An 18,804-nucleotide genomic window follows, 5' to 3' on the forward strand; every position below is an offset into this window, starting at 1 on the left:
AATTCTCCACCTGTGGCTCCCCTTTCTTTTGTTTTTGGAGGAGCGTCTTAATGTTTCCATTTCTCCTCTCTACTATTGCCTGTCCTTGAATATTAAAGGGTATGCCAGTGGTGTGTAAAATCTTATACTGTGCACAAAAGTGTACAAAATGTTTAGAAGTATATGCAGGTCCATTATCTGTTTTTATTGCTTGTGACACACCCATAATTGCAAATGCTTGTATGAGGAATTCAGTGACCATTCGGGCTGTCTCTTTTGCTGCTGGTATTGCAAAAGTGAATCTTGAAAAGGTGTCTACTACAACATGGATAAAAGACAGACGACCAAAAGATTTATAATGGGTCACATCCATTTGCCAAATTTTATTGGGTCTCAAACCACAAGGGTTCTTTCTTGGAAGAAGCGTAGGAGGTGGAAAGGAAGGCAAACTATACAGCCTTTTACTATGCTCTTAGCTTCCTCTTTTGTTATTCCAAATTGCAAATGTAAAGCTCAAGCAACCTGATGATATTTAGAATGAGATTCTTGGGCTGCTTGAAATAAAGGAGTATTGGCCAACATGGTTAGAAGGCTATCTGCCTTTGAATTACCATCAAAAATAGGACCTGGAAGTCCACTATGTGAGTGGACATGAAAGATATAAATCTTACCTGGATGCTTTCTCACTTGCTCTTGAAGTTCCTTAAAGAATGATATATATTAGAGGCTACAAATTTTATTTGGGCTGTGGCAATTCTTTATACCACACCTACTGAATACGCCGAATCAGATATTATATTTATATCTCCTGGATAATAAGTAAGAGCTAGAATGATTGCATGCAATTCATTCTGCTAAGTGGACTGAAAAGGGGTTCTGACTACTCTCTTTATAGTTAAGTCACGAGAGTATTCAGTGCAAATATTATGTTTGGATGCATCTGTAAAGATAGTTGGTCCTTTAAGAGGAACCTTAGAAACCTTCTTCAAGAATCCATCATCAGTTATGTAATAGCCAGGTTATCTTTAATGGAAACCCGTGTGTAAAATTTGGAGCTGTGGCCAATAAAATTTGCCACATTGGGATGGTTTCACAGCCTACATTAATTTGTGCATTGGTATAAAAAGTATATATCTTGTCAAGTCTTATCCCAGATAATTGTTCTGCTCCTGACTGCTCAATTAATGGCCTTTAATAAAATTCTAGCCACAAGCACTGGGTAAGGAGTAAGGCTTTGTTCTGGTTGTGCTGGGAGATTCACCCACTCTGTGACACTGTCTCCTACATGAAGGACTGCTGTCAGTGCTTCATTTGTAGCAAAAACTGACATTTCCAAGGGTTTCTGAGTGACTCTTTTAACCACATTGGATAAAGCCAGTTCAACTTCTCAAAGAGCCTCTTGAACTTCTTTTGTAAGCTGGCATTGTGAGTTTAAAGCACTGTCTCCCCTTAAAATAGCATATAATGGTTGTAATTGATAGGTAGTTAAGCCTAACTCTGGATACATCCATTGGATATCTCCTATCAATTTCTGAAAGTCATTTAAGGTGTTTAACTTCTCTATTCTTAAAGAAAGTTTTTGTACTGTGAGCACCTTAGGATATATTTCATATCCTAAATATTGAAAAGGAGCATGTCTTTGAATTTTTTCTGGAGCTATATGCAATTTGTAATTCCTTAGTGTTTCTATGGTCTTTTGTAGACCTGCTTCTAACATTTCCTCCTCAGGTGCACACTCCAATATATCATCCATGTAATGCAACAGCATAACTTTTGGAAATGCTTTTCTTACTGAAGAGCAGCAGCAATATATCTTTGACACACAGTAGGGCTATTTTTCATTCCTGTGGCAAAACTGTCCATTTATATCTTTTATAAGGCTCAGCTAAGTTAACACTGGGCACTGAAAAAGCAAATCTTTTCATATCCTCCTTATCCAAAGGGATAGAATAGAAACAATACCTAATGTCTATAACCCAAAAAGGTCATTCTCTAGGCAATTGAGTAGGAGATGGAAGTCCAGGCTAAAGAGTTTCCATAGTTTCCATCTGTTCATTTACTTTTCTTAAATCAGTCAACATCCTCCATTTTCCAGATTTCTTTCTTAACAACAAATACTGGGGAATTCCAAGGACTTAGAGAAGGTTGTAAGTGTTTTTGGTCAAGTTGCTTCTGTACTATATCTAATAAGGTCTGGATTTTTACACTAGCTAAGGGCTGGTGTATCAGTTTGCCTTTGAATGGGAACAGGTCAGAGTGTTGGCAGGCCTTCAACAGCAGCCCTGCCTAAAAAGCCGAAGTACTCATTTGTAATCCTAGTTGTTGTAAGAAGTCTCTTCCCCACAAATTGATGGGGATCTTTTCAACTACAAAGGGAGTTAAAAACTCCTGTTTCAACTTCAAATGTCCATCTCAAAGGAGTAGCACTAACTTCAGCTGCTACTGATCCTCCTACACCAGACATGTAGATGTCTGCTTTAATCTTTGGCCAGTGACTGGGCCAGTTGGCACCTCTAATGACTGTACAATCTGCATCTGTGTCTACCAAACATTCCAAATGATATGCTATTTACATAGATAGTGAGCATAGGTCCGTAGATAAAATAGTTACATGTAAATAAAACATATTATTTTCTATTATTGGCTTCATGACAATTCAGACAACTATACTGCTACATAAAACTCAAAGCCAAAATAATTTACAGTCCAGGAATTTTTATTTTAAACAGTAAAGTTTCACTAACTACAATTCAGGGTTTGAATATCTTTTCTGATGTTTCCCTAACAGTGATATTTCATTTATCCTTTACTAATAAATTAAAACTGCCTATATTCTGGGACTTCAGACATTAAATACCTGATGGTTGACTCATTATTGATAAGTTAAAGGTACATCTTTAAGCCTCCCTACACATTTTCATAATAGCTTAGATTTTCAAATGAAAATTCACTATTATAGTAAAATTATTATTAGTATTATATCTTTTATAACAAAATGTGCTTCATTAAATATTTAAGTTTTCAAATATTTATTTTTATCACATCCTTTTAAAAGCACAATTCATGTGTAACAGTATCCAAATTAAAAAGTTGTTTTGTCTAACAGCATTTCTCTTACAATGGTCTTCCAAATTTCACAAAATAAAAGAATTTAGAAATACAACAATAACACAAACAATAATAAACTTCAGATGACATCAATTCAGTTAATTACATTTCCAAATTATCACATACAGGATGCTCAGGGGCACAGAGCCATTGGGATTACTGTCAGTGGATGCCCTGCTGCAGCTACTCTCCTTTCCCTCCACCAGCTGGGCCATGGGCAGTGTGCAGTTGGAGGGCTAGAATGTAATTCATGGTTCCTACATATTTTCAGCATTTTTTGTAACACTTGTACTTGGGAATCTGATCTGAAATGAGAGAGTGTTAACAAGGAGTGTATTCCTTGCGAGGAGTCATGGGGATCTTTGGTGTAAAAAAATCTTTTCTCTTTTCATGGTCAGAGGTGTTAAGGAAGAGTTAACGAGAGGTTCCTATAAGGTGAAAACCATTTACCTATTATTTTTTTTCTTTCTTCACTCTGGAATTATTTCCAAACTAGCTGCCTTCCTTCATTGCTCTAAAACAATGAAGCTATTAATCTTGCCATTTACTTTTAACTTTTATAAAATTGAATCCTTATTTTTCCTTAAAACAAATTCTACAGAATGGTACTTCAAAACATAATAAAATATTTCAGAAATGAATAAGTTCCTGGAATTATCCCAAATTCCAGGAGATCACCCTAGAAATCTTATGATAAATCTTCAAACTCCTTAATGATTAATCTGTTAAAATGTTTTTAATGGCTCTACAAACTTATAATGATTATATGACTATTTTTTCCAACATAGCCAAAGCTGAAATGACATTTAAATGACAATTGTTTTTTCTTTTTCTCTTTTCTTATAACCTAATCTCCCACAGAAACACTAAAGTAGAAATTAGATCTTCTGCTTATAGGAACAATTACTTCAACTATCAAAGTACATTAATCTTTCCCAATGTTCTAAACTCTCTGGATGTACAGCCTTAAGAAGTTTTTCTGGATAGTTGCATTCTAAATCTTTGAAAGTAACAGAATAACTCACAACACAAGTATGACATAGACATTTTACATTTTACAAAGATATAAATACAGACAAAGTGACAAGACAGATACAGACAGATATAAAGAGTTCTAACAAAGCACACAGTTACAGTTCTAATTTTAACCATTTCATCTGAGGTATACAAGTTACCATGGGATATAGTTGCAGAGGTGTACAGTTATTTTTACCAAAATGATCTGGAACAAAGCAGATCATGGCCTGGAGTTCTGCTCACAAGGAATGATGAGCTCAACCAATGATCAGAAGATTTGAGCAGAGACAAGAACAGAGGACTCCCCAAACAAGGGGGAATTGGGCTCTGGAAAAATAAATCTCTAGCGACACCTACTTCATTCCCACTGGTATTGAACAATCAAAAAGCCCAGTATTGCGTTTAACCCCACTTCTGACACCAATTAATATCAGTTGGATGGAACCAGCCTTTAACCTGTGACTGGCTGGAGTGGAAAAAAAAAGGGGGGGGGGGGGGGATGAGAAGAGTAGAGAAAGGAAAGTCAGTAATCAAACAAAAATTTAATTTCAAAATAAGGAAAATGACTTGTAAGCAAGGACACAAGTGCTAAGGCCATCCCTAAAAGGGAGGGGGGGGGGGCAGACAGTTTAGGGAAATCTCAATACTTTTATCTATACTATACAGTGAACTATATCCCTGACAATTAGAGATTATAGCTACAATGTGCCAAGTTTGATTCATAGTAGGGCTTCATGACCAGAAACCATGCTGAGATTTTGCTGTTGCTAAAATCATCCAGATTGTGAGCTCAAAGGGTAGACCCTGCTTACTATATCTTAGCTCTGAAAACAAGAGTGTTTCCTAATATATTTACACATCCTAAACTCAACATACCTAGGCAGTAATGGTAGTGGATAGAGCTCCTGGATTCAGGAAGACCTGAATGTAATCTAGCTTCAGACATTCATGAGCTGTGTGATGACAGACAAATCACTGAATTTCTGTCTGAGTTTCCTTATATATAAGATGGAGATAATAATAGCACTTCCTTCTCAGAGTTGCTATGAGGATCAAATGAAATAATAATTCTAAGGTAATTAGCCCAGTGTCTGGATTAGTCACATACAGCTCTTTTTGACCCCATTTGGGGTTTTTTTGGCAAAGATATTAGGGTGGTTTGCTATTTCCTCCTCCAGTTCATTTTTAAAATGAGGAAACTGAGGTAAACAGGACTAAATGTGTTGCCTAGGGTCACAGAGCTAAGAAATATCTGATTCCAGATTTGAATTCAAGGTCTTCCTGACCCAAGCCTGGTGCTCAATCTTGTAAAAAGGATCAAGAAACAAAATTTCTGGGTAATGTAATCATTGTATTAATAATTTCTGCATTTTAATAAGAGGAAAGTCATTTGAGAATCTTTCTCTTAGGCCAAAGTAGAGGAGTTGCTGACAATCAACTCTGATTTAATGAGAGAAAGAAAATTAGCACTGAGGGGATGTACCTGAACTTGGATTATATCACTTACTTCTAAAGTTACCCCCCAGCCTTGGTAAAAGAATTTATCCCTACTCAAATCTGAATGGAACACAATGGCTGCCCATCTTAGTGGGATCTGGATGGAGAGGAAGATAGACCTTCAGAGACTGAGGTTTTGATATAAGACTAAAAGAAGAAGGGGAAATCTGAATCTCTTCAAATCATTGTCATTAATAATAATTTCTCTTAATCTATTATACTAGCTAGCTGCCCATCAATATACATTTTATTTATTATATCCAAAATATAATTCATTATGCTTTCCCCTTAAATCCTTTCCTTTTTCTAATTTTATAGTTTCTGTTGAAGGCATTAACAACCTTCCAATATGTCCAGTTGACAACCTTGGAACCATTCTTGGATTTTCCTTCTTCCTCTGCCTTTAAATACAGTCAGTTATAAAAAGTTCTTAGTTCTACCTATATAACTCTCTCCATTCCCAAAACAACTGCATTACTGTCAGACACTCTACCTCTCCTCTAGACAATTACATTCCCCTCCTTCCTAATTTGTCTCCTTGCCTCTAGTCTCTCTCTTCTCCAACCCACTCTCCATATGATACTAATGAACAGTTCTTAAAAGGCAAGTCCAACCATGTCACTCTCCTGCTCAAGCTCTAGTGCTTTCCTATTATCTCCTTGATCAAATATCAGCTCTCCTACTTGACATGTAAAATCTTTCACAATTTGGCTCCTACTAGTCTTTACTGTTATCTCACACACCACTCTCCTTGACATATTCTATTCTCCAGCCAGACTAACTTACTCACTCTTTTCCTGTGCATGACAGTCCATGTCATGTCTCTATATCTTTGCATAAGTTATGTCCATGTTTTAATACTCATCCTCTTCATCTCTGCCTATTCCTATTTTCATCTAAAGCTCAAGTGTTACCTCTTACATGAGACCTATCATAATGCTTACAGTTGCTAGTACTCCTTTCCTCTGAAAATTATTTTGTATATATTTTGTGTATCGATTGCATTGCTAGACCCAGGGGTTTAAGACAATTTGACCCAGAAAATTAGTGCATTTATTCTCTTGGTTAAAAATTGAGTAGCATCTTGCCATATTTCAAATACATCCCATACCCTTCAGTATCTTTTTGGAAGAAGAAGAAAAAAATGTAGATATGTCTTTTCCCTTTAAATTATTAACTAGGATTGCTCTAGTACTTTTTTCAGTTATTGATATAATAGTTATGCATAAAATACAGCTGGAAAAACTTTAAAAATATTCATCTTCTTGCTAGTGAATGGAACAGTCAAGGCTTTTAATTGGATTCATTTCAAATATTCCTTGAACAAAGAATTTCTTGTGTCTACTGCATATTAAATCTATTTAGTAGGGAAAACATTTGATTTACATAATGTAAAATTATGTGAGTCCTCATTCTTGCTAAGCTAATTTATATCTAAGGGTGGGCCACAGGCTAATGCTAGAAAATAACTGAACAGTCTATCCTCTATTGCTTCTGCAACATTTTGAGTAGAAGAATGAACTCTGAAGTATATAATAAAAAGTCACTTTTAAATCATCTATTTCAGCAGAAATAAAAATGGTATTTTTCCTACTTATATCTTTCTAGTTATATAATGAGGTCATTATTGTAAAAATGTTTCCTCAATCCAATTGCCAGAAATCTTTGTCATAATAATTTGATTTAGATTGTAAAAAAAAACAATAGCCTGACTTTTCAATTAATAGAAATTCTTCATTTCCCAATTCCTTTCCTCCTCCATCATTTTCTCCAAAACTCATTACAAACCAAATAACTTTATTCTGTCCAAACAACTGCTAAAAATATAACCAAAACTCACGCTATAATTGTCAAGTTTAATGTTCTTCTTACCTTTTTCTTGAGAACATTTCATATAGTTTTATTGAAGAAGTGCTTGTGTCCTTCTTTTCTTTCAAGTGAGAGATCCACTACAGAAGGAAAAACAGGTTTAGTATGGTGAAGATATTTTTGATTGAATTTTATAAAATCCAAATACATGTATAATAAAGAATAAGACCATGCAGGAATGGCACATACTATATTAAATAGGGAAAATAATTCCCCAGCCTCAGACATGCAAAGATAATAAAAAAACAAGGATTTATCAGGTACCTGCTATATGTCAAGACAAAAAAATGAAATATATACTGCCTTTAAGAATTTATATTTTACAGAGGAAACAATATTTCCATTCCAAACCAACATCAGGATATCTAGTATATACATAAAACAGGCACAAGATTATCTTGGAAGGGAAGGCACTAATATCTGAAGATACTACCTATCTCCTTAAGAAGATAGTGTTTGAGCTGAATCTTGAAGAAATTCAGTGACTCTAAGAGACAAAGCTAAGGGAGGAAATAATTGCAGATATGAGGGATAATCTATGCAGAAGTACAGAGACAAGACCTAAGCACAATGTGTGAAGAAGACCAACAAGTAAATTTTGCTGTTTTATAGTTTTATGGAGAAAAGTGATATATTGAGGAGATAAGAGATAGGAAGGGACCAGTATGTGGAAAGCTGAGAAGTCTATATTTGATCCTAGATGTAATAAACCTCTGGACTTTATTAAAAGTTAGGAGAGTGTGATCAAATCTGCATTTTAGGAAAATAACTTTGACAGCTATGTAACCAATAGATTAGAGCAATGAGAGGCTTGAGGCAGCGAGACCAATTAAAAGACTATTGTCCAGATAAAAAGTAATTAAAGCTTGAAATAGGATGGTGGACATAAGTAGTGAGAATGAGATATATACATGAAATAGTGTGATGATAAAAAGGACAAAGTCACTTGTAAAAATGCCAAAAACCATAAGGCTTTCTAAGGCATTCCATTAGACATCTCCAGCCAGGTTTGATATCAAATCATTAATTACTATTCTCAAGACTACAGTTGCCGTCCAACTAGTTCAAAATCTATTGTACTATAATCTAGTTCCCAACTTCTTAAACTCTGTTTTGCAGTCCCACATGGGGTCTCCTAACTGAATGTGAGGGTCACAAAATTATGATTTATTATCAGTAAATGTTTGATTTATATACCTGTTTTATATACCTATATATCCAGAATGGGAAAAGTTTAAGAAACCCTAAACTAACCACATATTCACATCTTTTCCACAAGACTAATAAGAGACATTCTATCATATATTTTCCTAAAATCTATGTAAGACACATCTATTTCCCTGACCTATAAGGTTAGTAACTGTATTGAGAAGGGATATAAGGAGATGGCAGAGAGGAGCCAGGAAGTTCCCTGAGCTCTCTTCAATATCCCTCAGAAATAATGTTAAATCTAAACAGATTCTGGAGCAACAAAACCCACAAACAAGATGGAGTGAAACAATTTTCAGTTTAAGATAACATAGCAGGACTTCAGAAAACATCTTTCTCACTTGGGTAAAAGAGGAGCACAGCACAGCCTTGAGGCTTTTAGCCACAGCACAGATCAGCATCTGAATTTTCCTATTCTTCATCAGGAATCCTTCTGGTCTCATCAGGCCAGGATTAATGTAAGAAAGCTGTGAGGCCTCCAGCCCCATACATAAGGCAAATTGCAAAATTCAGACGTCTAGAACAACAAGAATGACTTGGCTGAGCCATCCCAGTGAAGTGCATAAACCACAAGCATCTGAAGTCCCAGCATGGAAAGCTAGTGACCAGGCTTCTGGTTCCCAGCATAAGAAAGTTGAGACGGTATTTCCTGCGCCCCAGGAATTGAGCTGTACTTTAAAAGTCACAAAACAAGCTGAGTAAGTAACAGAACAGAGCCCTAGAAGTCTACTATGAAGACAAAGAAGGTCAGAACACAAATTTAAAAGAGGAAAACATTTATGAAAATGCCTACATATGAAGTCTCAGAGAGGAACTGGAATTTGTTTCATGCCCAAAAGTACCTCATGGAAGAGTTCAAAAAGAATTTTAAAAATCAAGAGAGGTAAAAGAAAAATTGGAAAAATAAATGAGAATTATACAGGAGAATTACGGGGGAAATTACTTAGAAAAAGAAATACAAAAAAAAAATTGACTGCAGAGATGTCTAACAAAAGATTAACAGGAAAGGGGAAAAAAAGTTAGTCAATAAGATTAAATTCCTACACTGGAATATGATATTTATAATTCTTGAGAACTATAACTATATTAAGGCAATTAGGAGTATACATAGAGAATGTGGATATAAGATAGTTTTGATGTGATGATATGAAAAAAAATTAAGAAGTGGGGGAAGGGATTGCACTAGGAGAAGAGGAGAAAAGGAGTCAGAATAGGGTTAATTACATTATATGAAAAAGTGCAAAATTCCCTACTGTAGAGGGAAACAAGGGAGAGAGTAAACATTGTTTGAACCTCACTCTCATTGGATTTGATTTAAAGAAGGAATAATACTTAGTTGGATATAGTGGGTATATGTCTTACCAGATAAGAAAAAGGAAAAAGGGTTGGGGGAAGGGGATAAACAGGGTTACAGAAGGAAGGAGAGAAATAGGAGGGGACAGAGGAAAGAAAAGGCTGACAGAAGAGAGAGCAGAGTAAAGAAGGTGGTGGTCAGAAGTAAAACACTGTGAGGAGGGACAGGGGAAAGGGAGAGAGAAAAGTATAAACAGGTGAAATATAAGATCAAGGAAAATATACAATAATCATAACTGTGAGTGTGAATGGGATGAACTCTCCTATAAAACAGAAGCAGAGAGAGGATTAAAAGAACTTTATGAGAAAACAAGGAAAAATAAGATAAAAAGGTAACCTTATTTCAATGATTAACTACTGAGCTTCAGTGATTGGCTATTTTAAAGAACTGACAATACTTATAATATTCAAAAGCAACTTGGCATAATGGATAAAGTGCTAAGTTTCAATTTATTTTTTGATACTTATTAATTATATGACTAGCACCAAGTAATTTATTTCTCTGTATTTATTCATCTGTAAAATGGGGGGGAGGTAGTGATAGCTGTAGTATCCACCTCAACAGATTATTCTGAAACTCAAATAAGATGTCTGAATTCAAATAAATTCAAACTTCACTATAATTAATTTATGTATATTGTTAAAATTTCAAAAGCTAATCTAATGTGGAATGTGAGGTTTTTAGTTCCTACAATCATAAGCTAGCCATTTTAGAATGTGAATTATTTCAAATATTAACTCAGAAGTATCTAAATGTGAAATTCAATGGATTTGCCACCAGATGGCTCTTTCTGGCTTCTCACTTAACATATTATATAAACAGCTCTGGATTTTTCTAGAATGCTTTTTACCTCTGGAATCTTAAAGAATCTTGTTGAAATAAAGCCATTGAGGTTACCCATCAATTGGAGACTAGTTAGGTAAATTGTGGTACATGAATGTTATGTAATATTATTATTCTGTAAGAAATGGCCACCAAGATGAATACGAGGCTTGGAGAGACCTGAACTGATGCTGAGTGAAATGAGCAGAACCAGGAGATCATTATATACCTCAACAATGATACTGTATGAGGATGTGTTCTGATGGAAGTGGATTTCTTCAACAAAGAGAGGATCTAACTCAGTTTTAATTGATTAATCATGGACAGAAGCAGCTACACCCAAAGAAAGAATACTGGGAAATGAATGTAAACTGTTTGCATTTTTGTTTTTCTTTCCGGGTTATTTTTACCTTCTGAATCCAATTCTTCCTGTGCAACAAGAGAACTGTTCGGTTCTGCACACATATATTGTATCTAAGATATTCTGTGACATATTTAACATGTATAGAACTGCTTGCCATCTGGGGAAGGGGGTGGAGGGAGGGAGGGGAAAAATCGGAACAGAAGTGAGTGCAAGGGATAATGTTGTAAAAAATTACCCAGGCATGGGTTCTGGCAATAAAAAGTTATAATTATTTTAAAAAAAGAAAAGAAATAAAGCCATTGAAACAAAAATCAAACAATAACACAATCAAAAAGTAGGTAAATCCTATCAAAATGCTCTCTTTTTGTTACAAGTATAGAAATAATTTTTTTAAAAGAACAAATCTATCCAAAATATTTGTCCCCTGTGATGAAAAGTGCCCTTAAAAGAACTCCCAAAACAAACAACTAATTTAATGGGTTCTATCACTATTTTCTTAGATAATTTCTTTTTGCTACACTCTAGAAGGATTGAAAGAATTTTTTTTTTTACTTCTATAGTAATTATTACCCCTTTTCTTCATAGCAGTGCAGAATAAATCCCAACTTGAAAGGAAAAAAAAAAGGTTTATTACAATTAGAAGAAATAATGAAGTATAAATTATCTTTTTTTTAAAGATATATTACAGATGAAGTCACACATGTATTTTAAAGCAATATTCCATCTATATGGGGCCCAGTTTACATCCCAAGTAAGCTAGCCATTCCTATTACCTCATTCTTTGACTCCCTGTCTTTTCTTGTTAGCTCACCCTCCAATCAAAGACGGTTTCAGTTCCCATGTCTTTGGAGAATCAAGATCCTTTTGTGTCAGGATCTAAGGAAAACCCTTAGGCTGAGGTCAGAATTGTTCTACTGAGCCTTGGCTAATTCAGCTACATCTTCTAAACTCTGCACATAGAAACAACTAGAAGAAGGGTTTCTTCTGTTCTGGGCATTTAGCCTGCTTTTCATGCTTGGCCTCTTCAACTTGACTCTTCTGTCATTTTTAAAACTTTTTTTTTTTTGGGGGGGGGGTAGTAGAACTGGACTAAACCTTTCAATTGTGACCAGGGGTCTTCTGAGTTTCTCTCTCCTCACACTATTTCCCCCCTCCTTTAAAGCCAATATTCTTCACATCTCCTCTTGCTATCTGGGGCACCCAGCCCTTGAAATCACTTTGCCATCCCAATATCCAGTCACATGGTCTTATTTTGTCTCCCTACTATAGCAACATTAACATATTATAAAAGCTTATCCTCAATGAATTGAGGAGAAAAAGAGGGAGCTAAGGGTATGATTTTTTAGCTATATGTAAAGCACAGTAGAATATCATACTTTTTTAATGTAATAAAAAGATAAAATTTAAAATATCAAGACATTTTAAGACAAAAATAGTCTTTTACAATAGCATCTTCTATTGTACTAAAGAATAGAGATATTACAACAAGGTTAACTACCACATAAAGTCTTGTAATCCCTATCGGCAAAGAAAATGTATAATTCAGCATTCTTTATAACTCCTAGGGCATTGACAATACTAATTTGACTAAATTTTCCTTTTCATGCACAAAAGAACACTAATTGTGCACACTACACTTCATTCCATACTCAGGTATTCTCCCCCAACCAGGGCTGTGTATAATTAGAGAGACATCTGGCAGCCTATTTTCTGGCAATAGAGCTGTTAGAAAAAAGGAAACAAAGCAACCATGTTGACTTAAGACCACAGTTTTTAAAACTGCTTTTCCCACCCATATCTAACATGTTTTGACATATTCATTTGACATATTTGATATATTCATTCAAATCATCCAAGTATGCCTCTAATTTTAAAATCCTTCAAAAATCTTAACATTTATGGCCATATTCATTTTCAAATTTTGAGTCATTATTAAATAACTACTAACATGAGTTCAAAAATACATTCACCAGAAATAATGATATTCAAATATTGCTCATTAGAACAAGTCTTGGGTGATTCTAAGCCAGTTAAGAGCCTTTATTAGGTGCCTACTAGCACAGAATCACAAAATTTCAGCATTAGCCTCAGAATCCATACAGTCCACTTGTCTTAACCACCTGAAGAAGATTATTTAAATGTTAACTAAATCCTATATATCTTCAAATTAAGCTGATTATCTTTTTGTAAAAAATGGCTCCAGTAAAATTTATCCATAAAAAATAAGTTTGGCTTTTTTTTTAATAAATCAGTTCAACAAACAGTTTTTCAACAAAGAAACTGGTGAGGTTGAGCTATTCCTCTGAAGAATTTCTGAAGCATCAAGAAATTATTATTGAGTTGAAAGTATTAGGCACATATTTATTACTGGAAAAAAATTTCAAAGGATTACTAGTAATAATATGGTTTGTTTCTAATTTAATTAAAAAGGAAAATAAAAAAATACTTTATTTGTCCTTAAATTAAAAGAAACTAATTTAATTTTGGTTGACTAGAAAATAACAAAATATATTTTATTTACAATCAAATAAACTCACTAAAATTAAATTGTAGTAATTTTTGGACATATATTTCATCTTTTCTTCACAGAGTCTATGGTCATAACCATTTTATGGTAGAAGTTAGCTGCTATAAGACTGTAACAAAAATATAATTTTATACCAAGAATTTTGGATATAACAATGCTAAAATACAATTCGAAAACTTGAATAACATTTGATTTCAGGACTATGTGAAGACATATATTGCTATATGTAAACTTGGATAAGTCACTTAGGTTAGAGGTCTTAAAACCAAGATTAATGGCCTATGTTGGGACTATTTTAAAAGCTCAAAACTGAAACCACAAAGCTGGATTTAAAATTCTCCCAGGGACATTGATTCATTGTTGGTGGAGTTGTGAACGAATCCAACCATTTTGGAGAGTAGTTTGGAACTATGCTCAAAAAGTTATCAAACTGTGCATACCCTTTGATCCAGCAGTGTTACTACTGGGATTATATCCCAAAGAGATTATAAAGAAGGAAAGGGACCTGTATGTGCACGAATGTTTGTGGCAGCCCTTTTGTAGTGGCTAGAAACTGGAAACTGAATGGATGTCCATCAGTTGGAGAATGGCTGAATAAATTGTGGTATATGAAAATTATGGAATATTACTGTTCTGTAAGAAATGACCAACAGGATGATTTCAGAAAGGCCTGGAAAGACTTACACGAACTGATGCTGAGTGAAATGAGCAGGACCAGGAGATCATTATATACTTCAACAACAATACTAGATGATGACCAGTTCTGATGGATCAGGCCATCCTCAGCAACAAGATCAACCAAATCATTTCTAATGGAGCAGTAATGAACTGAACCAGCTATACCCAGAAAAGAACTCTGGGGATGACTAAAAACCATTACATTGAATTCCAATCCCTATATTTATGCACACCTGCATTTTTGATTTCCTTCACAAGCTAATTGTACAATAATTCAGAGTCTGATTCTTTTTGTACAGCAAAATAATGTTTTGGTCATGTATACTTATTATGTATCTAAGTTATATTTTAATATATTTAACATCTACTGGTCATCCTGCCATTTAGGAGGGGTGGGGGTAAGAGGTGAAAAATTGGAACAAGAGGTTTGGCAATTGTTAATGCTGTAAAGTTACCCATGTATATATCCTGTAAATAAAAGGCTATTAAATTAAAAAAAAAAAAAATTCTCCCAGGTCTAAAATTATATGATTTTATTAGTTTTTTTTAATGCTTTGTTAAACTAATGCAAATAAGATTAGAAAAGAAGCAAAAAACTGGGAAAACATTTTTACATTCAAGAGTTTGATAAAGACCTCATTTCTAAAATAAATAGAGAATTGACCCAAATTTATAAGAATTCAAGCCATTCTCCAATTGATAAACGGTCAAAGGATATGCACAGACAATTTTCAGATGAAGAAATTGAAACCATGTCTAGTCATAGAAAAAGGTGCTCTAATCATTATTGATCAGAGAAATGCAAATAAATACAACTCTGAGGTACCACTACATACCTCTCAGATTGGCTAAGATGGTAGGAAAAGATAATGATTAATGTTGGAGGGGATATGGGAAAACTGGGACACTAATACATTGCTAGTGGAACTGTGAACGGATCCAACCATTCTGGAGAACAGTTTGGAACTGTGCCCAAAGGTCTGTCCTTTGAAATCTAGCAATGCCACTACTGGGTCTGCAACCCAAACAAATCATAAATAAGGGGAAAAGCAGCTTTTTTTGTGATAACAAAGAAGTAGAAAGTGTAGATGCCCATTGATTGGGGAATGGTTGAATAAGTTGTGGTATATGAAGGTAATGGAACATTGTTCTATAACAAATGATGAACAAGCTGATTTTGAAAAGGCCTGGAAAGATTTACATGAACTGATGCTAAGTGAAACAAGCAGAGCCAGGAATACATTGAACATGGTAAGAGCAAGATTGTGCAATGGTCCACTATGAGAGATTTGGTTCTTCTCAGTGATTCAGTGATCCAAGGCAATTCCAATAAACTTTGGATGGAAAATGCCATCTACTTCCAGAAAGAGAACTACGAAGACTATGAAAACTGAATCTGTGAAGACTATGAAAACACATACAATATTTAATTTTCTTCTGTTTTTTTTTCTCTCATGGTTTTTCCTTTTTATTCTGATTTTTCTCTCCCAACATAATTCAGAAGGAAAGATGTAAAAGAAATTTATATGCATAACCAAAAAAAAAAAAACCATCAGGGTCTTTTCCAATGAGTCTTCTCATGTCTTCACTTGTGACCAAATATTTAAGCTTCAGCTTAATATTTGACCTTATGAATAGCCTGAATTACTTTCTTTAAATATTGACTACTTTGATCTCCTTGCTATCCAAGGGACTCTCAAAACTCTTCTCTAGCACTATAATTTGAAAATGTCTAGTCTGCTTCACTCAGTTTTCTTTATAATCTAATTGTCATACATTGCTAGTAGAAACATATAGATTTGACTATATGAATCTTTGTTCACATTAAATATTTTACAAATATTTTCTTATTTGATCCTCACAACTACCTTGGGAGATAGGTACAATTATGATCTCCCAAGTTGAGGAAACTGAAGCAAACAGAGATTGAAGGATTTGCCCAAAGTCACACAGCAGTGTATCAGAGATTAGATTTAAATTCATCTTAAACTCCACTCTTTCCAACAACCTTAACTAGACTCTAGTGAATCACAAAATGTAATTAAAACTTTGCTGATATTAAAATAATCAATTTAAAAGAATACTAACTCTGTCTTTCAAAAATTACTATAACAACCAATCAATTAGATCATTGCCTGGAGGGCAATAAGAGCTCAACTAAAATTTCTGACCCAATTCTTATTTAGTTGGGTCTTTTTACATTTCAGGTGATAAAATAATGCCCCCTTAAAAATCAGCTCAAACCATACCTTCAGAACCACAGCTAGTTATGTAAAGGACTGGGTGCGACTGCCTGGGAAGGAAAAAGGAGACTTCCAGAGCAGAGGAGGTGGTTATCACAAGCAGTGACAGTGGGATGGTAGTGATACTCCATTCTCAACATTTTTTGGCTCTTCTCTAGCCCCAGTGTCCTGATTACTACATATATTTCCAGCACATAATCCACAAAAAAAACAGCAAGAAGTGTGACAGTGGTGGCACAAAATATCCTACCAGAAGGTGCCTATTTGAGTCCTCATTTTCATCTAGACTATTGCAATTGGCATCTTTTGCCTCAGATCTTTCCCCCTTTCCCACTTATTTTTCAAACAACTAAATGATTTTTCTAAAGCACAGTTTTACATCACTCCCAGCTGGATAAGCTCTGGTAGTTCCCCATTTTCTCAGCATCAAAATATAAATTCCTCAATTAACTAAAGATGTTGACCCGGTTTTTTTGTTTTGTTTTGTTTTGTTTTGCTTTCTATTCTTTTTTGCATATTGGCCACCTTCACACTTTATGTAATCTAACTATATTTACCTACTTAATTGTTTAAATACTCTATTCCACCCCCCATCTTTTTTACCCAGGCTGAATTCCCTGCTAAGAATGCTTTTCCTCATTTAAACCTCTTAGAAGCACCTTTTTTTCTCAAGATTCTCTTCCTTTACTTATAAAAGGAAGCCTTTCCTAATCCACCCTACTACTCTCAACATGCTAGCAGCTTTCCCTCAAGTTGCTGTGTATTTATTTTGTATATATTATTAATGCACATGCCTATAAATACTATTGTATTTGTGGACATATGTGGACATGTATCTATGTATCTAAGTGTGTGTTGTGCATATGTATATACATATATATACATATATATACATTAAATCTTAATGTCTAAACTTTAATAAAACCTTTAGAATACTGTATACTGTCTCAATATGTATGTATATAGTACTTATGTTTGTGTCTTCTTCTCTGATGGGGCATAAAATCCCTTAGGTAATATTTATTTTTTTAAAAGTCTTGGTAACCTGAGTTTCTGGTACAAAGATACTTCGTATAGATTGCTTGGTTGCTATAATTCTTTTGTGAAATATATGGTTTTCAGGAGATAATTGTACACAACAAGAAGATTATAATTTTGATGGATGTGGCTCTTCTCAATAATAAGATGATTCAGACCAGTTCCAATAATCTTGTGGTGAGAGCAATCTATACCTAGAGAGAAGACTGTGGGAATTAAGTGGATTACAACATAGCATTTTCACTCTTTTTGTTGTTTGCTTACATTTTATTTTCTTTCTGTTTTTTCCCTTTTTTGTAGAGGGCCACAGATAGTGGGGGAACTCTGCAGCCCAGCTAGGGAACCTGCTGAAGCTCTAATTTGGCTCTCCACTCCCCTTGGAGGCATCTTGGCTTTCCTGAGAAGTCAGGGGGCCTGACAACCTGTGTTTTAATTAAAGCAGAGTTACACTAAGTTGTAAAGAGACATCTATACACAATAGCAAGTTGATTATGTAGTTCTACATGTGCAGTATATTGTTAAAGCAAAGGGTGCTCTATTTATGTCAGGGTATTTAGGATATATAAGGTTGAAGGAATTTGGAATAAATGGACTCAATGTTTGACCATCCACATGAATTCTACCTCTTCACTCCTTTCCTATGATCAAGGATAGGGGCTGGTATCAAGATCCTGCTGTGAGCAAGTCTAGACATTCCATTTTTTTTATTTTTCTTGTGCAACAAGATAATTTTATAGATATGTGTGTATATATTGGATTAACATATCTTTACTGTGTTTACCATATATTGGATTACTTGCTAAGGGAAAAGGGGAAGAGAGGGGAAATTGGAACACAAGGTTTTGCAAGAGTTAATGTTGAAAAATTATCCATGAATATCTTTTGAAAATTAAAAAGCTTTAATAAAGTTAAAATTTTAAAAAATTGTTTGGACAAGATCATCCATCCCTGAGGTTCCTTCAAACTCATAGTTGCTGAGTATAAAATGCTTCCTCCTCATAAAGCATCTTAATGTTCAACTTATTTCAATTAATAAGAAAATGGGTTAAAGATAAATTTAAATTACCACTATTTTAAGTCATTTTTTAAAAAAATCAAA

At 34.4% G+C, this 18,804-nt stretch overlaps 1 protein-coding gene across 1 annotated transcript in view; it reads right to left on the minus strand.

The window, feature by feature from the left end:
* Nucleotides 1–2,984: 2,984 nt before the first annotated feature.
* LOC116420586 overlaps nt 2,985–18,804 on the minus strand; it is a 39,768-nt gene continuing 23,948 nt past the window's right edge. The window contains exons 2-3 of the mRNA XM_031946459.1: nt 7,474–7,550; nt 2,985–3,392 (exon numbers count right to left, since the gene is read on the minus strand). Of these exons, the coding sequence (XP_031802319.1) occupies nt 7,535–7,550 (16 nt within the window). The 3' untranslated portion in view covers nt 2,985–3,392; nt 7,474–7,534. The remainder of the gene's footprint in view (nt 3,393–7,473; nt 7,551–18,804) is intronic.

This window comes from Sarcophilus harrisii, chromosome 1 (assembly GCF_902635505.1).
Source record: "Sarcophilus harrisii chromosome 1, mSarHar1.11, whole genome shotgun sequence".
Lineage (NCBI taxonomy): Eukaryota > Metazoa > Chordata > Mammalia > Dasyuromorphia > Dasyuridae > Sarcophilus > Sarcophilus harrisii.